This window comes from Urocitellus parryii, chromosome 14, assembly GCF_045843805.1.
Source record: "Urocitellus parryii isolate mUroPar1 chromosome 14, mUroPar1.hap1, whole genome shotgun sequence".
NCBI lineage: Eukaryota > Metazoa > Chordata > Mammalia > Rodentia > Sciuridae > Urocitellus > Urocitellus parryii.
Genome location: NC_135544.1, coordinates 57,709,963 through 57,732,108, shown reverse-complemented (window position 1 = coordinate 57,732,108; position 22,146 = coordinate 57,709,963). Strand labels below are relative to the sequence as shown.

At 34.7% G+C, this 22,146-nt stretch overlaps 1 protein-coding gene across 1 annotated transcript in view; it reads left to right on the top strand.

Moving 5' to 3' along the window:
* Fzd3 (frizzled class receptor 3) overlaps positions 1–21,655 on the top strand; it is a 70,297-nt gene extending 48,642 nt beyond the window's left edge. Inside the window, exons 5-7 of the mRNA XM_026398871.2 lie at positions 10,442–10,590; positions 12,946–13,179; positions 21,442–21,655. Coding sequence (XP_026254656.1) covers positions 10,442–10,590; positions 12,946–13,179; positions 21,442–21,655 — 597 coding nt within the window. The remainder of the gene's footprint in view (positions 1–10,441; positions 10,591–12,945; positions 13,180–21,441) is intronic.
* The last annotated feature ends 491 nt before the right edge of the window (positions 21,656–22,146 follow it).

The following is a 22,146-nucleotide window of genomic DNA, read 5'->3' as shown; positions in this document are numbered from 1 at the left end:
CCCTTTCCCATCCCTCTTGTCTCCCTTTTGATCTTTCTTCTACACTACTAATCTTTCCTATATCTTTATGATATCTTGTCCCCACTCCCTTTCCTTTCTTAACATTCAACCTTTGAATTTCTGAGTCTGACTTATTTCACTTAGCATGATGTTCTCCGTTTCCATCCATTTATCAGAAAACGCCATGATTTCATTCTTCTTTAAGGCTGAGAAAGACTACATTGTGTATTTTACCACAATTTCTTAATCTATTCATCTGTTCATGGGTATTTGGGTTGACTTCATAATTTAGCTATTGTGAATTGTGCTTATGTAAACATTGAAACATTAAAACTCTCTCTTCATGCTCTCTCTTCATTGGCTGTAATCTCTATAGCATGCTGATTTTATTTCTTTTGACTAAACACCAAGGAATGGGATAGTTGGGTGATATGCTGTTTCCATTCTTAGTTTTTTGAGGAATCTCCATACTGCTTTCCAAAGTGATTGTATTAGTCTGCAGTCTCACCAACAATGTACATGTACCTTTTCCTCACAACCTTACTAGCATTATTATTGTTTATGTTTTTGATAACAGCCATCTTGACTAAGTGAGATGAGATCTTAGTCTAGTTTTGATTTGCATTTCACTGATTGCTGGAGACATTGAACACTTTTCATATATTTGTTGGCCATTTGTGTTTCTTCTTTTGAGAAATTTATGTGTAGTTATATTTTCCCTTTATTGATTGGATTATTTGGTTTGTTGGGTTTTTTTGGGGGGGTAAGTTTTTTGAGTTCTTTATATATTCTGGCTATTAATCCTCTGTCAGAGGAGTAGTTGGCAGAGTTTCTCTCATCCTGTAGGCTCTCTCTTCATGCTCTTAATCATATCCTTTTCTGTGCAGAAGTTTCTAAATTTGATGGCACCCCACTTATTGATTCTTGGTTTTATTTCTTGTGCTTTGGGGGTTCTTGTTAAGGAAGTCAGTGTGTCACCACCAATATGATGGAGTGTTGACCCTATTTTCTTCTAGCAGTTGCAAGGTTTCTGGTCTTAATTCCTAAGTCTTTGATTCATTTGGATTTGACTTTAGTGCAGTGAGAGATAGGGAACTAGTTTCATTTTTCTACATATAGATATGCAGTTTTCCCAGCACCATTTGTTAAAAGGGCTATCTTTTCTCCAAAATATATTTTTAGCACCTTTGTCAAGTATCAGATGGCTGCAAGTATGTGGTTTTGCTTCTTTGTCTTCTGTTCTGTTCCGTTGGTCTTCATATCTGTTTGGGTGCCAATCATTCAGACTGTTAAGAGGCAACAGATTGAGTGTGGTGACACACACCTATAATTACACCAACTAGGGAAGCTGAGGCAGGAAGATTGCAAGTTTCAGGCCAGCCTGGCCAATTTATCAGGACCCTATCTCAAACTTAAAAACAAAAAGGTCTGGAGGCTTAGCTCAATGGTAGAATGCTTGCCCACCATGTGCAGGGTCCTGTGGTTGATTTCTAGCACCTCCCACCCACATACACACATATACACACACACAAAAAAACAATTACCATGTATTGTCTTTGACCATATTATGAGAATTATGGCAGTTCAGGAATGTGGGGGTTTATGTAGTCACACTTCTTTCTTTTCTTTTTTTATTTGTTCTACTTAGTTATATATGACATCAGAATGCATTTCAATTCATTGTACACAAATGGAGCACAACAGTTCAATTCTCTGGTTGTACACAATGTAGAGCCATCATACATGTACTTAGGGTCATGATGTCCATCTCATTTCACCATCTTTCTTTACTTTGATGTCTTCTACTGTTGTGTCATTGTTAAAAAGTATCCCCCACACCAAGAATATAAAAGCTTTTATCTGGAACTTGATGGTTCCTTCCCTCCCTCTCTCTATTTCTCTTGCAGGACTGGGGATGGAACCCAGGGCCAGGGCCTCACACATGGTAGGCATGTGCTCCACCACTGAGCTACACTTCCAACTTTATTTCTTTTGAGACAGAGTCTCACCAGTGCCCACACTGGCCTCAAATTTACAGTCCTCCTACTTTAGCCTTCTAAGTAGCTGGTATTACAGATGTGTGCCACCATTCCCACTATCTGAATTTTTTTAACATTTGAATTTTTAATCATTAGCAACTTATCTTGGTATGAAATATGATATAGCTTAAGCTCTATTTCTAGATGTCCATCTAGAATCAATTTATTTATGTTTTACACAATATCTTTATTGTTTATTAATTTTTATGTGGTGCTGAGGATCGAACCCAGTGCCTCACACATGCTAGCAGGCACTCTACCACTGAGCCACAACCCCAGCCCTAGAATCCATTTATTGAATGAATAGTTTTTTTCTGAGTGGTTTGAAATACCATTTATTTTAAATACAAATACTGTGCCCCAATATTAAACAGTTTTATTTATTATAGCTTAAATCTCTTTTTCAGGATTTTCCTGATTATTCATAAGAATAATAATTGTTTTTTCCATGTAAACTTTAGAATTGTCTAACTCCCAGATAACTTTATTGGTATTTTCATTGGAATTTTGAAAGTGTATTAAATTTTAATTACTAAGCTGGACACGGTAGTACATGTGTAATCCCAGAAGCTCAGAAGGCTGAGGCGAAGGCTTGCAAATTCAAAGCCGCCCTCAGCAACTTAGTGAGGCCCTAATGGGCAAATTAACTGTCTCAAAATTTTTAAAAAATTTAAATAAAGGGCTGGGGGTAAGTGCTGCTGGGTTCAATTCCTAGTACCCTGTCCCCCCCCACACACACACACATACTTTTTTAAAATTACTAAATCAGGGAAAATTCAACACTTTCATAATAGTGATTCTTTTTTAGCCAATTTCGAGCCATTTTAAGGGAAGTGTGTTTTAAAGAGTCTTCAAATTCCTCATTTTTCGTATTAAATTTATTCCTAGGCTTTTGTTGTTTTGTTTTTGTTCCTTTTCTCACTAGGTTGAACTCATTTGCTAGGTCTACTATGACAAGATATCACACAGACTTAGTGATTTCAACAACAGATATTTATTTTCTCACAGTGTCATAGTTTGTCCATTGTAGTCTAGGGCTATTAAAATAAGGTTAATTAAGAATGGTGACCTAGGCTGGAGTTGTGTTTCAGTGGTAGAGCGCTTACCTAGCATGCATGAGGCACTGGGCTCAATCCTCAGCACCACATAAAAATAAAGTTATTATGTCCACCTCAAACTAAAAAATATATAAAACAACAACAATAAAAAAAGAATGGTGACCTGGCATAGTGGCTCATACCTCTAATCCTAGCTCTTAACCTCTAATCCTAGCTCCCCTGAAGGCTGAGGCAGGAAGATCACAAGTTCAAGACCAGCCTGGGCAACTTAGCCAGGTCCTTCCTCAAAATAAAAAGTAAAATAAGGGTTTGGGATGTGGCTCAGAGTTACAGCACCCCTAAATTCAATCCCCTACACTACAAATAAAATAAAATAAAATGGAAAAAGAAGAAGAAGAAAAAGAGTGGTGGCAATAGATAGTAATATTTCTGATCTTAGTGAGAATATTTCTAGTGGCTTCTGGTGTTCCTATTAATCATGATTGTGATTTTTGAATTAAGATAGAGATATTTTGTCTCTTTAAGGATTTTCTCATACATTTGTATTTTTGTATAATTTTTTAAAAATCAAGAATGGATGGGCTGGGGTTATGGCTCAGTGGTAGAGCACTTGCCTAGCATGTGTGAGGCACTGGGTTCAAACCTAAGCACCACATACAAATAAATAAACAAAATAAAGGCATTGTGTCCATGTGCAACAAAAAAAATTAAAAAAAAAAATCAAGAATGGATAACTTTATCAACACCTTTTCAGTACCGGTGAAGATTATCATGTTTTCTCTTTGGTCTAATAATATATTGAATTTATAAGTAAATTTACTAACATTGAACTAGCCCTGTTTTCCTACATTGTTCTAAACTTTGTTATTGAATCTATTTGCACAAAAATTCATTAGTGAGATACACATTTTTTATTTTTTATGTGGTTGGTTAAGTCTCACTTTATGCATGCTTTAAAGAATATGAATGGTTTTCTTCTTTTTCTGTGTTTTAGGACAATTGGGGATTATATTTTCTTTAAGGTTCATTAGTTACTTTCCTGTGACATTGTCAAGTCTAGGGCTTTTTTGAAGGAAGTAACTTTCTTCTTTTTTTTAAGTGGTGCTGTGAATGTTGCAAGGGGTTTACCATAAGTAGCCCAGGAGGTGGCTCTTCAATGACTTTATTTCTTCTATAATTTATCTGTTTACCATCTCATCTAGTTTTGTTCAATTATATTTTCCTACCATTTGTTTTCATTAACTTTTGAGTTTGTTTATATAGAATTGAACAAGGTAATCCCATAAGGCCTTTATTTTTGCTGGATTTGTAGCTGTCTCCTCATCATGTGTATGTGTGTACATACTTTTTTTTTTCTACTCTTTATTGTTTTGATCAGACTAGAGAATGGTCTATTTACTTATTTTTAGGTAATACTATTGGATTTACTGATTAGTGCTTCTTTTTTTTTGTTTTATAATTACTTTCTTTATCTTTACTAATCCTTCATTTTCTTTTCCGTCATTTTGCTTTATTGATTGATAATGCAGTTAATTTTCCTAGTTAGTCACTTGTCTATTAATTCAATTTATGGTTTCTTGTTCCATAGAAATATCAAATTTTTAGTAGTCAAAGCTCTTTTCCTTTTATAGCTTTTTATTTTCATATTAAATTTTTTAAAACAGCCTTTTTAACCATCATCCCATTATAAATTTTCTATATTTTTTCATGCTTTTATTACTTATTTCTCTCTAGATTTTTTTTTTACTGTGTGAAATGGCATCCAGATTATTTTTTTCCGAGTGGATTGGATTGCCAGCCTTTCTGATATCATGTATTAAACAATTTATCTTTTCCCCATATTTGAAATGCCACTTTTTACTCTGTACTTTTCAAGTTCTGTGAAAAATCCTAGTGATCTTCTGGGATTGTATTAATTGTATATAATTAATTTGGGAGATAATTGAATTGACATTTTTAAAACATTGAGTTTTCATGTAGATGTGGTATATTTATTTTATTTATTTCTCCATATCAGTTTTTCTATGTGCCTTTTAGTTTTATTATTTTATTTTTATTTATTTTTTTGGGGGGGAGGGGGGTACTAGGGATTGAACTCGGGCACTCAACCACCGAGGCACACTCCCAGCCCTATTTTGTATTTTATTTAGAGACAGTGTCTCACTGAATTGCTTAGCACCTCGAAGCTGCTGAGGCTGACTTTGTTCCTCCTGCCTCAGCCTCCAGAGCCACTGGGATTACACCATGCCCAGCTTCTTTTACTTTCTTGTTAGGTTTATTCCTAGGGTTTTATGGTTTTTGTTGTTTCTTTTTTTAAATATTTATTTACTTTTTAGTTGTAGTTGGATACAATACCTTTGCTTATTTATTTTTATGTGGTGCTGAGGATGGAACCCAGGGTCTCACACATGCTATGCAAGTGCTCTACGGCTGAGCCACAGTCCCAGCCCCAAGTTTTTGTTGTTTCTATAAAGGAAATTTGTTTTCATTATTATGTTCTTCCCTGGTTTTTGATGGTATATAAGAAAACATCTAATTTTTTTTATATTAACCTTCTCCAACTTACTTACTGAATGCTTTGATTATTTCTATTAGTTTTTTAGTTGCTTTTCTTAGATTTTTCTGGCTAGTCTTTTTTCTCTTCATTCCCAATACTTCACTGCTTCCTTAGTTTTATTTCTGGCATGATATCATACCTTACTGAATGGCTACAGTTAGCTATTCTTTTTATTATTATTATTTAGTTGTAGTTGGACACAATACCTTTATTTATATGCGATGCTGAGGATTGAACCTAGGGCCTCGTATGTGCTAGGTGAGTGCTCTACCCTGAGCCATAACCCCAGCCCCATTTAGCTATTCTTTATAGCTCTGCACAATAAACTAGGCAGAACAATTAGAGATATTTGAATATTGACAAAGCAACCTTGTAATTTCAGTACTGCTATATTAATTGCATTCATAGTACAAAACTTAGTTGAAAGTAAATTCATTTGTTAGATAAGAGCAGGACTGGATGACTTCTGAGCGAGTACTTGATAGCATTGATTGAATTGAGAGAAAAGAGTTGAGTGACTAAGAGGGCCATGGGTGAGAAAAGGGTAGAAGAAAGACAGTAGGAATAGGAGGCCAAAAAGAAACCGTAATGTCTTATTGAGATGAAATCATGGTAAAATATAAGATGGTCATTGATAACTGATGCTACTCAGCAGTGTTAGAATAAGTGTACCAACACAAAGCCATTGTTTTTGTTACCAAGTAGTCTGTGATCTGCTTTAGTCTTTCATATACTTGTTAATTGTAGTTCTTAACTATTTTATGGCTTCTTTAATTTGTATTTTTTTCTATTAGTGTAGTGGGAGTACTTATCAAAACTTACTTCTATGAAAATCAGTAGTATTCTTTGAGTAGTAGAATTGACTGGATAATTTTATGTGAAACCTGAAAGAATTATACCTTAATTTCAGGTCATGATTGTGATTTAAGTTCTATGTTTTGAACCAATCCAACTATACTCTGTGCCAATAATAGATAAAAACATAATAAGAAAAATTTTTTAATGTAATCCAGAAGACAACATAAACTAATTTGTATAATAGAAATGCAAATTCACAACTAGAAATGAAAACATGGGCCTACCGGATTTGAGGTCTGGAAATGGCTGGAGGTAATTGGGAGTTCAATTTCAATGTGGTATTGGGAAGTTAAAATGTCACAGAAGACAGGAGTCCATAGCTAGGCTCAATAGTTAAAAGTAGGAATTTCAAGTTGGGCTGCCCTGCTCCTATAAGGAGGGTTGTATAGGAAATTCCCTGAGGTTGGGCTGGGTTGTGACTCAGTGGTAGAGTGCTTACCTAGCATGTGTGAGGCAATGGGTTCAATCCTCAGCACCACATAAAAATAATAAAATAAAGGCATTGTGTTCATCTACAATGAAAAATATTTTTAAAAAAAAAGTTCCCTGAGGCCATGGCTTATATAAAAAATACTTATCTAGAGTCATAGAAGGGCCTAAAAACTGAACAATACTTGAGCCATTCTGCAGTGGCTTACTGCCAGAACCTGTAGTAGTTCTGATATATGGAGCTTCCATTCACCTACAGGACACCTGGTTTTCAACTAGGGCCCCGCTGGGCAATGGTAAAGGCAAACAGAAAGATGTGAGACAGGACAAGATAAATGGAAAGGGATGAAAAAGACAGAACCCTCTATGGGTCTGCAAACTAGGCCAGACACATGCCTATAATCCCAGCTTCTTGGGAGGCTAAGACAGCAGGATAGCAAGTTCCAGGACAGCCTCAGCTGCAGCGAGGCCCTGAGCAACTTAGTGAGACCCTGTCACAAAAAATAAAATGGGCTGGGGATGTAGCTCAGTGGTTAAGCACCCCTGAGTTTAACCCCTGGTTTAAAAAAAAAAAAAATCTGCAAACTAAAATTCCAAAGCATTATTTTAAAAAAGAAAAAAGCTAAACCTAGAAGACATTCAACAAAGTCAACAATCAGAAAATTTATTCACTCTCAGATGAAATAGACTGATTTTATTAAAAACTTAAAAAATAATAAGTATGGGGGCTGGAGTTGTGGCTCAATGGTAGAACAATTGCCTCCAAAGTGTGAGGCACTGGGTTTGATCCTAGCACCACATAAAAACAAATAAAGGCATTGGGTCTATACACAACTAAAAACAATATGTTAAAAAATAATAAGTATGTTTAAGATTCGTCAAAAGATAAACCATTTTAAAAGAAGAAATTATGATGAATAAGACATGAAGTCAGAATAGACAGCTAAGTATAAGAACTGACTACTCATCTTAAGAATAAAATATGAACTTATGGAAATTGAATCATAGAATGAAAACTAAATTAGACATGGATGAAGAAGGAGTTACTGAAGTAGGAAATTGTTCTGAAAAGTTTACCCAGTATGCAGAATACAGAGAGACAGAAAATACTCAAAAATATGTAATTATGCAGCTAGGAAACATTAAAAATAGAATAAGACACCTGAGAGTATAGTTCCAGAAGAGGTTCTAAGAACAACTAAGAAACAGTAATCAAAGAGCTAATGACTAAGAGTTTTCTAGAACTGAAAACCTACGTCCTCAAATTAAGAGCACAATCTAAATACTGAACAGGAAAAGCAAAAGTCAACTATAAAGATAAACATTTAGTGCAACTATAAAACAAAAGATAAAAGAAAAACTTAAAGGCTACCAGAGAGGAAAAAAATAGATTTCCAGAAGGGTATGGATTAGACTCTTTTCAACAACAATAGGAGTTTACAGCCAAAGAATTTTAAAAATACTGAGATGATGACTTCACTTCATTAAACCACCATTCAAGTTTAAGGGGAAAAATATTAACAGCAAAATAAAGATATTTTCAGACAAAGACTTTAAATTATCTTTGATATGCCCTATTTGAAAGGGCATCTAAAAGGGCATCTTTTTAGGAAGAAGGAAGGGGAACCCAAAGGTAGGAGTAGGTATACTTTTTGGCAAAGTTAATTAGCAATGATAATCAAAATAATTATTTTTGTCAAAATCACTCTGAAATACCTGGAAAATAATAAAGAAATAAGTAATTGAAGAAACACTGTCATGTGAAAAAAAGAAAAGAAAATGGAGATGCTGAATAATTTTAACTTTATTTTCCCTAATAAAACCACTTATTAGGAGCTGGGGTTGTGGCTCAGTGGTAGAGTGCTTGCCTGGCATGTGTGAGGCACTGGGTTCGATTCTCAGCACTGCATATAAATAAATGAACAAAATAAAGGCCCATTTAAAAAAATAATCTCTTTAAAAAATAAAAATTTAAAAACACACATATTAATATATTGAATATATTGAATACCTCCTGTGTTTTAGGCACTGTTCCGGAGTTTGGGAGTAAAAGAGTTTTTAGAGGAGGTAAAGTACAGACTGCTTTTTAAAAGGCACTATTAACCCAAACAGATTTAAAGAAATACATGGTTAAATGGGGGCGGGGATCCTTGAAAACGTGTAAAAATAGGGAAGAAAAGAAAGCTGTGGCAGTATTAATGTTAGAAAAAACTGTAGTTTAAGGTGAAGAGCATTAATGAAGCAAAATGAGTAGCTGGAGCAATCTGTTGTGAAATTGAAAGTGAAAATTAACAGGATTAATTGACAAGTTCAAACTCTTGTGAAAGATTAAATAGAATTGACAAGTTCACAGTCTTGTAAGAGATTATAGAGTATCTATTAAAACTGGTAGGGACTGGGGGTGTAGCTCTTTGGTAGAGCCCTGGTCTAGCATGCACTGGGCTATGGATTTGATTCCCAGCACTGCAGAAAATAAAACTGATAGATAAACAGAAAATTCATCAATATAGAAGACTTGAACAAGACAACTAATAAATTTAATTTAATACAAATAGAAAAAATTTTAACCAACCACAGAGATTATGCAGTAATTTAGAGTACACAAGAAATATTTACAAAAATTTTGTCCTAAATGACAGAAATTCTCCAAAATTTAAGGTAACCAGAATCATACACAACATAATCTCGAACCACAGTAATTAAACAGAACAAACAACAAAATGAAACAGTATAAAAAAAAAAACAACTTATTTGACTAGAAACTAGAACATGTACTTCTAACAACTTAATATGTTGAAGAGGAAGTTTGAAAACAGCCTGTGTAGTACACATGAAGTAGGGAGAATGAAGGGTATATTAAAGATACGAACAGAATTAATAAATAAGGGGGGTTGATACTTTATTAATTGCAAGATAGACCAAGAAAAAGTCTGTATTATTTGAATCCATTTCTGTTCAAGGTTTATTTTCTAAGTTAGCAAAGTCTGTCTCTCTCTCTGCATTTTTGTGGTACTGGGGATTGAACTCAGAAGCATTCTACCACTGAGCTACAATCCCCACCCTTTTTTATTTTGAGACAGGATCTCAATAAGTTGCTGAGGCTGGCCTCAAACTTAGAATCCTCCTACCTCAGCCTCTGAGTAGCTATAGCTAGTATTACAGGCATGTTCCAGCATTCCAGGCAGCAAACTTAGATATTTAATATCAACCAATAAGAAAAACATAGGTCTCATAGTGGCAATGCTATGGAATGGTTTATGGGTATTGAAATGTGAAGTTCTAGGGGGAAAAACCCCAAAGGTATAGAGATTAATACATATAAGTTCATTGCCAAATTTTTAAGAATATATTTTCCATAAAACAAAAAAATTACCTATAGAAACTTAAAATATCAAATTTGTAGAATTGTTTTACTGTTGCTTATTTTGTTTAAAATGTTTCTGGCCTTTAAAGAAAAGTTTGTTCTGCATATTTGAGGTGTTTTCTCTGCCTTGTTGTAGGTCACTCAGACGAGCCGTCCAGACCTGATTCTCTTCCTGATGAAATACCTGATGGCTCTCATAGTTGGTATTCCCTCTGTTTTTTGGGTTGGAAGCAAAAAGACATGTTTTGAATGGGCCAGTTTTTTTCATGGTCGTAGGAAAAAAGAGTAAGTTAATAAATTCTCATAGTGTTCATAAACCTTACATTTATGTAAGTTTTTTGTTTGGCTTATCTTAAAGTAGATATTTATTTATTTATTTATTTATTTATTTATTTATTTTTATGTGATGCTGAGGCTCGAACCCAATGCCTCACCCATGCTAGGTAAATGCTACTGAGCCACAGCCCCATCCCTTTTAAAGCAGTTTATATTTGGAGAAGTATTCAAATAAGATTGTAACTTTGTCAGCAACCACCAGTTATGATTGGCACAGTAGCAGGTCTTAATTAAAAACTTTTTTAAAAAATTATTTTTAGTTGTCAATGGATATTTATTTATTTATTTGCAGTGCTGAGAATCAAACCAGTGCCTCACACATGATAGGCAAGCGCTGTACCATTATTTTCTATACATTTTTTATTTGATCCTCTTGATATTTCTGAGAGGATTTGTATGTATTTGCATCTCTGTTTTACAGATGAGAAAACTAAGACATAGAAAGGTTAAATGCCTGGCCAAAGTCACACAGGTACTTAATATTAAGAGATAAATTGAGAGGCTGGGATATAGCTCAGTGGTAGAACACTTACCTAGCATATTTCCAGAACTGGGTTCAATTCCCAATAATGCAAACCCCTCTCCCTGCCCCCAAAAAGATGAATTGAACTTCCATTTGGGCTAAGGCTATAGCTCAGTGGCAGAGCACTTGCCTAGCATATGTGAAGCATTGAATTCTATCCTTATCACCACATAAAAAATAAAATAAAATAAAGGAATGCTGTCCATCTACAACTACAAAAAAAAAATTGAACTTCCATTTGCAATTGTCCATTGTTCCTCCAAGTATACAGAAGATGATATAGAGAGATGGACTGATATTTCATTCTAATTTAGTACGTTTGTTTAATTAATTGATTTATTTTAATTAGGTATATATGACAGCAGAATACAGTTTGATTCATTGTACACAATTGCAGCACAACTTTACGTTTTTATCATTGTACATGATTTGGTGTCACAGCATGTGCAGTCATACGTGTACCTAGGGTAATGATGTCCATCATATTAAAGTTTATAACCTCAGTTTTTTGTTTTGTCTAATTGCAATCTGAAACTATTGAAACACAGTTAATTTTGAGTAGTGGCAGTGGATAGTCTTATTTTCCTAATTTTAAAGAGATTATTTCTATATTATTTCTATTTCTAATGGTGTTTCCATTAAACGTTTGGCTTTGAATCAAGAATAATATTATTAAGAGGATCAATGGAGAATGTATATAAAGTATTCAACAAATATTTGTCTCCTGTCTGTTCTTCTACCCTAGCTAAAAACAATCATTTTTTTATTTGAGAACTTAGAAAATATATTTCTCAATATATGATCCTGTCTTTGCATGTTGAGTTTTATTTTTTTTAAATATTTTTTAGTTGTAGATGGACACAATATCTTTATTTTTATTTATTTAATGTGTTATGAGGATCGAACCCAGGGCTTCACATGTTCAAGGCAAGCACTCTACCACTAAGCTACAACCCTAGCCCATATTTTTTTAATGAAATTGTTTATCTAATTTTAACTTTAACTTATTCTCATAGGGAGTCACTTCTTTCATAAACCAAGTCACCAGTCTTTAGAACTATTTAATTAGCTTTTTGTTAACTGAATTATTGCTTTGTTCCTCATCATAAACATCTACTTTTAACTCTTTTCATACCACTTGAAAACTTATGCTCCTGACAATAATTCATCCCCTTAAATTTATTCCCTTAAACTTTTAATTTGGTACGAATTTTATGTTTGTTTAAATCAATGTCTCATTTTGTTCTATTTATGGCTACCTATGTTTATTACAGCGCCAGAAAACTGCTTCTACCACAAAATCAACTTTTAGCCTTAAATCATCTTGTATCCATTATTATAATGAGGCCTCTCCCAACTTCCATAATCATGCAAGAAAACAGATTTTCTATTTTATAATTATTCCTTTGTAATATTTTAGTGTCTTTACAATCATAAATTTCTTTAGCTAAAAGAGACCTTTTAGCAATGATGAAATTGTACACCTTTATTTTATAAATGAGTAAAATGAAGGAAAGAACAATATTGATAGAGTTGGAACTAAAATCCTGATTTCTTTTCTCTAATATAGGTCTCTTTTCATCATACCACTTCAGGGAATAGATTGACATGAATTTTTGTTTTATATTCCCTTTGTCAACAAGGTTACCTTAAAACAAGCCTTAAGACCTAATTTGGAGAGCATTTAATTTCAAGAATAACATCAGTATGTCATAATGGGATTGTCTCTTGGTTCACAGGGATGCCAGTCTGAATCTTAATTTTACTATTATATTGTCTAGGATAGTGAATGAGAGCCGGCAGGTGCTCCAGGAACCTGACTTTGCTCAGTCACTCCTGAGGGACCCAAACACGCCCATCATAAGAAAATCAAGGGGCACTTCCACTCAAGGAACATCCACACATGCTTCCTCAACCCAGCTGGCTATGGTAGATGATCAAAGAAGCAAAGCAGGAAGTGTCCACAGCAAAGTAAGCAGCTACCATGGCAGCCTCCACAGATCGCGCGATGGCAGGTAGGTGTGATTGTAGCTTAGTTTGTTCCCTGTGTTGATTTATGGTCCTGTAGCTGAAGAACGAAGAGAAGCCATTTCTGAAACAGAAGTTGAACATTATTAAAACCTTTTGACATTTACTAGGTAGAGTTGTTCCAGGTTATGGTCAGACATTAAGCCAACCAGAGGACTTAGAATTTAATTTAGCAGGGCTGGGGATGTGACTCAAGCGGTATAGTGCTCACCTGGCATGCATGCGGCCGGGTTCAATCCTCAGCACCACATACAAACAAAGATGTTGTGTCCGCCAAAAACTAAAAAATAGATTTTAAAATTCTCTCTCTCTCTCTCTTTAAAAAAAAAATTAATTTAGCCTTAAAACAGTTAAGCAATATGGAGTCATCATAGAACATTGAGTAGGGAGAAGGTGAAAGTGGTAGGTTAGTTAGATTAATTAAGCTAACGATTATGGAATACACTAGTACAGTGCTATGCTAGGCTCCAGAAATGCAAAGATGACTTAAGCATTATCATAGTTCTTAATAAGTTTCTACCTACTCTATTTACAAAGATAGTGTAGTTAGTGGTGTGGTTAATAACTTGGGTCTGGACTGATGAGCCTCAGTTTTCTCATCTATAAAATAGAAATAGCATTAATATCTGTCCCTTAAGTAATGTTGTAAAAATTAAATGAGATAACATACCTGATTATTTAGAATAGTGCCTATATCAATAAGGGTCTGTTTTCAGTCTCTATTATTACAAATGAACAATTAAAAGTAAAATATAAGTATAGTAGTAGAGTCCAGGGGTTGGCAAAAATATTTTGGGCTTTATGAGTCACACATTGTCTATTCAAGTCTGCAATTGTAGCATGAAAACAGCCATAGACAACATGTAGTGAGAAACATGGGGGTGACCGTATTCCAATAAAATTTTATCTACAAAATCCAGAGGGGAGTCAGATTCAGCCATTAGGCCAAAGTTTGTCAGCCTCTGTTTACCAGGTACAATAAAATATAGAGAAGGGAGATAATTCTGGTGGGTGGGAGCATTTCAAAAAATGCTTCACACAGAGAATGTTTTAAGAGAGTCTGTCTGGGATGGGGGTTCTCTGTGTTTCTCATTTGCTAGCAAAGCAATAAAACTTTTTCCCTTTTCTTAAAAAGGAAAAAAAAAGAAGTTTGGCTGTGGGCTTCTTGTTAAATTGAGACACTAGAATTAAAAAGCAGTTAGGAACTTTGCAATAATTCATTGGAGAGATGATAAAGGCTTACAGGAGACTAGTGGCAGTAGGAAGAAGAAAAAAAACTGACCTCAAATATATGTAGAAAGAAGAAATGATAAGCTTTGATGATAGGTTAATATTAGCAGCTGGAAACAAAAAAAAAAGTGCCAAAGATTTTCTTTCTTTTTTTAAGATTTCTTGTTTGGGCAAATGAAAGAGTGAAAATTCTGATATGTAAATCAGGAACATTCTGTGTTTACTTCACAACATCTCCATCTCGAACTATTTTGTATCCTGTTGATCTCAGACCAGCCTTTTCTTAGTTTTCTCCCTGTCCTCCCACTGTAAAATGTGACCCCTATACTCTCCTTTATTTTTTAGTTGTGGATGGACATAATACCTTTATTTTATTTATTTTTATGTGTTGCTGAGGATCAAACCCAGTACCTCACTCATGCTAGATGAGCATTCTACCACTGAGCCACAACCCCAGCCCTATAGTCTCCTTTTTGACCGTCTGGTTTTCCTTTCAACCTGCTTTCTTTTGCCTTCTAATTTGATCAGCTACCCTATGCTTTAAAAAGCAACAATCTTTCTTCACCTCTGATATATCTTCTATCTGTGTATGTGTACACGCACATAATTTAGGCATTGAACCTAAGGCCTTGCACATGATAGGAAAGTGCTCTACCATTGAACTACATCCATTTTTATTTCAAGTCAAGGGTCTTGGTAAGATGAATGTTCTTAATATTTCCTATCTATTCTGTCCTTCATCCCTTGTAATACTAGTCTTTTTCTCCTCCTTACTTAGCTGCACTATACCCTTTAACATCACCAGTGACTTCTTAACCACGTTCAACGATTCCCTTTTGCTTTCTGGCTTCTTTCCCTCTACTTAGCACTCCTACATAAGAAGCATTCTTCCAAGTGCTAAGAATGCAAAGATGGAACAGAAACTAAATTATCAATTTCAGTACATTTTAATAGGTATAATAAAAGTATATACATGGTGCTTTGGGATCCCAGAGAAGAAAACCATTTGCCTCATCATGGAAGGTCTGAGACAACTTCCCAAGATGAGGCACTTCTACTTCAAATAGGATTTGGAGAAGACAATTGGGAATGAAAGATGAGGAAAGGGCTGGGGATGTGGCTCAAGCGGTAGTGCGCTCGCCTGGCATGCGTGCGACCTGGGTTCGATCCTCAGCACCACATACCAACAAAGATGTTGTGTCCCCCAAGAACTAAAAAATAAATGTTAAAAATTCTCTCTCTCTCTCTCTCTCCTCTCTCACTCTCTCTTTAAAAAAAAAAAAAAAAAAGAAAGAAAGATGAGGAAAAAGCATGTTCAGAGGCAAGGAGGACAGACAGGTTGTTAGGTGCCCGGGCACATTATGCAAGTTTGATATTTATTTTCTATATAACTGGTTTCTAATTATTCATGGAAAGGGTGTTCATATTTGAGAATTTTTTGAGAATAGTCATAGATATCACTTATTTAGACATAATTATACAACAGAGTGATTTTTTCCTACAAAAAATGCTTTCTTTGAGTTTTATTTCTAACTCAAAAGATTTAGATTTTATTTTAAAAAACACCAAATTCATATTTAAATGATGATTTATTTTTAAATTACATTCTACCTTTACTAGAACACTGCAGTTTGCTTTTTTCATTAGCCATATTTATTTTAAATAAATAGCCATTGAAAGGTAAAAGATCTCCAAATCAGTTGGCAAATCATATTTGGAAACTTGGGAAAATCTTGCTTAGTTTTAGGACAATAACCATTATCCAAAATAACAATTTTTAAAGTAGAATAACAAGAATATTGTGGAACTGAAACCATGCTGAGGAGTTAAGATGTTTCCCTAACAGCAGTGATAAACTATTATGGGACTGTGAGTGCTGGGGGTGATAAAAATCAGACTTGAATTTTAGAGAAACTACTTGGCAACGGCATAATAAAGAAGGGGATTGCAAATTAGACTGGTTATGGGGCTGGGATTTAATTTTTAATAATTTTTTTAGTTTTTGGCGGACACAACATCTTTGTTTGTATGTGGTGCTGAGGATCGAACCCGGGCCACACGCATGCCAGGTGAGCGTGCTACCGCTTGAGCCACATTCCCAGCCCATGGGGCTGGGATTGTGACTTACAGGTAGAGCACTCGACCAGCATGGGCAGGACCAGGGTTCAATCCTCAGCACCACATAAAAATAAAGGCATTGTGTTGTGTCTATCTACACCTAAAAAATAAATATTTAACAAAAAAACAAAAAGATTGGTTAGGAAGTTTCTACAGTAATTCAAAGGTCCTAATTTAAGATACTGATAAGAATCAAAGTTTTAGAATATATTTTATCAGTTACCACCTTCATCATTGACTTGAATATTACTGATCTCTTCCTTTTCAATGAACAATGAACAATTATTTATGGTACAATTCCTTTATATGTGGCATTCTATGTATAAAGATATATAGAAGAAAGGTAAGGTGTAATTTCTCCATTCTAGGAGCCATGTAACCTTATAGAAAAGGACATATACAAATGAACCTATCACATAAAAGCTCAGGCCAGAATATAATTTAAACAGTATTAGGTATGATTGATGTTTGTAGAACTTCAGGAAAGAGAAAGATTAGATTGGTCCATGAAAATATAGAAGACATAAATAGGGTAAATAAATTATAAAAGATAATTCATATTGAGCTATAGAGGAAATAAATAGGGTGAATAAATGGTAAAAGATAAATTCATAGTGAGCAGAGAATTTCTAAGGGCAGTTAAAGATAGGAGATTTCAACCAGTGTAATCTGAGTGGAACTGGAGTTTAAATAAGAAAGTTTTTAATCATCAGTATAAGGTAGTGGTAATTAAAATTGTGAGATGGAATGCCTTGAATCACAAGGGGAAAAAGTACAAGACCCTAGTAAATACTTAGAGTAGTAATAATAAAGGGAGAAGAAGAGTGGGCATGTGATTCAGAGAAAGTACTCACAAACCTACAAGGGAATCTGTGAATGTGTTTGTCACAAAAACCAGAGGATCCAACATGATTTCCTACCTCTCTGTGTAATCAAAAATCATACACTTGCTTCAGGGCTGTGTAATTCCAATTTCCATGGCAGTTAATTTACTGCTTTTTATAATTCTTTAGGTTATGATCTATTTTCAGTACAGTTTCTTTCCTCAGCTAAGTTTGCAACTTCTAGAGAATGAGACAAGGTGACATATGTTTCTGTATTCCTTCTTAGTATATAGCACTGTGCTAGGGATATATATAGTAGGAGATGAGCAAATCTATCAGAGAAATAATGACTTTAGAGAAATATATCCCTTTCCCAGAAATTCAGGGCCAGAGCTACAATGGCACCTATAGAAAGCATCCTATATTGAGGCTCATGCTATAGGACCCTCTGCCAGATTGAGAGATCACAAACTATGTTGAACCTGAAAATCCAAACAAGGATTTTTATAATTCCAAAAGTCATCTGATTGAGATTTCTTTCTACTTCCTTGAAACTTAACTTTGCATGCTAATGCTGTCTCTTGGTCATCCTCTCACTGTCTCGTGGTTTCTTGGCTGTGGGACACAAACATCTAACACCCAGTGCAGACAACTTAATGAAATATTATTGATCTCTGTGCTGTGCACACCTACATATATATGTTAACTTCAAAGAATAAGTAATTGGTAGTTAGATGAGAGGATGTGTAGAAAAGGAAGTGGATGAGTAGGTGGGTGGAAGTTTGGAAATGAGTGATTAGGTTGGTAAGTAGGTAATCTGACAAGGAAAGCTGGGGAGTGAATAATGAAGTACTAGTAAATCTTCAGTTAATTCAATTATTATGATCAATGGGAGCAAATAATATAGAGAATCAAAAAGAATAAATCATTTTCTAGTGTTTTTTTTTTCATTTTAACTTTGGAATGTACTATATTATCTTCTTTTTTTTTTTTAAAGAGAGTGAGAAGAGAGAGAGAGAGAGAGAGAATTTTTTAATATTTAGTTAGTTAGTTAGTTAGTTCTCGGCAGACACAACATCCCTGTTGGCATGTGGTGCTGAGGATCAAACCCGGGCTGCACGCATGCCAGGCTAGTGCGCTACCGCTTGAGCCACATCCCCAGCCCCTATATTATCTTCTTAACAGTGGCAGTAAAATAACCATCCTAATTGTTTTGCCTAACCTTATATTAAAATTATTGCATATTCATATTATGTATTAGAATATATAGTCATTGATTTGAATGACCTTGAAAAAATAAATTTGGCAATTCTACACATAACTGAGATTAAACACTATAATATTTTTTATATAATTGATTCCTAATTATCCATGGAAAGGGTGTTCATATTTGAGAACTTTTTGTGGATAGTCACAGACATTACTTATTTAGATATAATTATACAACAGAGTAATTTTTCTACAAAACTGCTTTCTTTGAGTTTTATTTCTAACTCAAAGGTTTGATTTTATTTTTAAAAAATACCAAATTCATTTTAAATGATGATTTATTTTTTAATTACATTCTACCTTTACTAGAACTCTGCATAGTTTGCTTTTTCATTAGCAATATTTATTTGGAATAAATAGCCATTGAGAGGTAAAAGCTCTCCAAATCAGTTGGCAAATCATATTTGGAAACTTTGAAAAATCTTGCTTAGTTTCAGGACAATAATCATTATTCAAAATAATAGTTATTAAAGTAGGATAACAAGAATATTGTGAAATATTTTTATCTGCAAACATTGTAAATTTTTAAAAATATCTTTTATTTATTTTTTTTATCGAACCCAGTACCTCACATGTGCTAGGCAAGCGCTCTACAGCTGAGCTATGACTCCAACCCCTGTAAATTATTTTGCCAAAATATGTAGTACAAATTTAAATCTGTTTGGATCCTAAATGTGAAATATCTGTAATAAATGAAAACTACATATTATTTTAGCCATTAACATGAGAAATTTTTTGAACATTTAAATATGCATCTTTTCATTATTAAATTTTCTTAAACTGGAAACAAAGATATGCCTTTCAAAAATTATTTTCAAAGGAGTTCTTAATTTTCAAACTTGGTAATCTAATAGAATGTTCTTTGATAAGCACATCTATAAAACCTGAGGACTGACGGGTGAGGTGGTGCCCGCCTATAATCCCAGTAACTCAGGAGGCTGAGGCAGGAAGATCAAAAGTTCAAAGCCAGCCTCAGCAACTTAGGGAGACCCTAAGCAATTTATCAAGACCCTGCCTCAAAATAAAATAATAATAAAAAGGGCTGGGGATGTGGTTAAATGGTTAAGCACCCCCTGGGTTAAACCCCCAGTATTAAAAAAAAAAAAAAAAAAAAGCGTCCACCTTAGTAGTGTATGAATCTTTCAAATCTCTAAACTTTATGAATGATTCACATTGAGTTATTATTATAAAGGAATGATATAGGAATGCTTTTTGACAGTCAATAAATCTTTAGCTGCTTATGATTGTTTTGATGACTATTAAAAGAGAACCAGATACGGTGGCATACACCTGTAATCCCAGGGCCTTGGGAGGCTGAGGCAGGGGGATGGTGAGTTCAGAGCCAGCCTCAGCAATGGGGAGGTGCTAAGCAACTCAATGAGACCCTGTCTCTAAAAAGTAGAAAATAGGTTTGGGGGTGTGGCTCAGTGACTGAGTGCCCCTGAGTTAAATCCCCCATACTGCTCCCTGATCCCCCCCAAAAAGACTGGTGATACAGCTCAGTGGAAAATCATTTGCCTAGCATGCACAAGATCCTGGGTTCAATTGTCAGTACTGAAAAAACAACGGAGGGCTGGGGTTGTAGCTCAGGGGTAGAGTGCTCTCTTGGCATGTGCAAGGCCCTGGGTTCGATCCTCAGCACCACATAAAAATAAATAAAATAAAAGTGTTGTGTCCAACTACAACAAAAAATAAATAAATATTTTTAAAAATATATTCCTTAAAGTTACAAATTATACTCCATTTTCTTTGTGTTTTATTATCCTAAATTAAATATTTTTTTTACAAAAGAGTGTATGTATGAGCATATGAACAAAAACTATTTTTGAATGCTGTTTCTTGAGGTACTAGGGATTTAAAGAGAAATAAAATATGGTTCTTATCCTGAAAGAACTCACTGCTGTGCAAGAGAGATTGATAATCATCTAGTAAACTATAAGTGAAGAACTAATAAAAAATTGTAATTGATTTTCATGACCTTGACTGGCCTAGAGCTAATAATTTCTCATTCCTCATGACAGAATTTTTTAGTATTCTTGCCTCTGATGAGGCTTACTGAGTTAGGATTGCAACAAAAGGAAGTTTAATAGTACTACTGATGCCTCTCAAGATAAGAACCGTGATGGAGGAGGCTGCCTGTGCTGAGCCATGTAGCCCAGCGACATGCTTGGAGCCAGTCTTGGGCCAAGGGTACAGAGAATTTACTCTAGTATGAATATAGGTTAGAGTGTAAGACTTTAAAGATGTCGCTTATATGAAAGATTCTTCACAGCCTGAAGTCCTAATGAAAGTAATTACAGGTGGTTAATCAGTTGTTAACTGAGTTATTTGCCAATGCATTCACTTATTTATTTAAGTTATACTAATTTCATCTCTGATTTCACATGCTTCTTCTTCAGATACTAGTCTTAGTAGAATTTGAGTTTGCACTACTACTGATTATAACTAGTCTTCTAGACTCCAGGGGCACTGTCATGTATCCTCTGTTGTTCCTACTGGACCGCCTAAAACTTATTTGAATATGAGAAAAGTGCCCATACTTGGCACAGCTCCAAATCAGTCAGCCTCCCTTAACCCTAGGGTAACCCTTTTGTAGGCAATAAGACCTTAATTTTGATCCAGAATGGATTAGCTCATCATTTTTGTCTTTTGTTAGCTTTGTCAGATAATTCTATAGCCTTAAAGAAATTAACCAAAAGTTGGGTACTGCTTTTCATTGTTGGTTTCCTACTCATTTTCATGGAAGTTCTTAGTGTTATTTTCTAGTGTGTTCTGTTGCCCACCTCAAAACCTACTCTCCTGCGTCAGGTACACTCCCTGCAGTTACCGAGGAGTGGAGGAGAGACTACCTCACGGCAGCACATCACGACTAACGGATCACTCCAGGCACAGTAGTTCCCACCGGCTCAACGAACAGTCACGGCATAGCAGCATCAGAGACCTCAGCAACAACCCCATGACTCACATCACACATGGCACCAGCATGAATCGTGTTATTGAGGAGGATGGAACCAGTGCTTAGTTTGTCTTGTCTAAGGTGGAAAGTTGTGCTGTTTAAAAAGCAGATTTTATTCTTTGCCTTTGCATGACTGATTGCTATAGCTATTATCCTGCTTTCAGTCAGGTGCAGATTGTGTCCATTGGGAAGGTGAATTTTTGCTTTTTATATTGCATCAAACTTGGAACATCAAAGCATCCAAAATACTAAACATTATATCATCACAAAAATAAGTCTTTCTAGGTTGTGAAGAGATAATTATTTGTCTGGTAAGCATTTTTATAAACCCACTTATTTTATATTTAGGAAAATTCTAAGTGTGTGGTGACTGCTTTGTAGTGAAATTTCATATAATATGAACTAGTTGTGAGATAACATTCTGGTAGCTCTGTTAATACAACAAAGTTTCAGAATTAAAGAAATTTTCTATGCAAGGTTTATTTCTCAGATGAATAGTAGGACTTTGTAGTTTTATTTCCACTAAATAAAAAAAGAACTGTTTTTAAAGTGTAGGA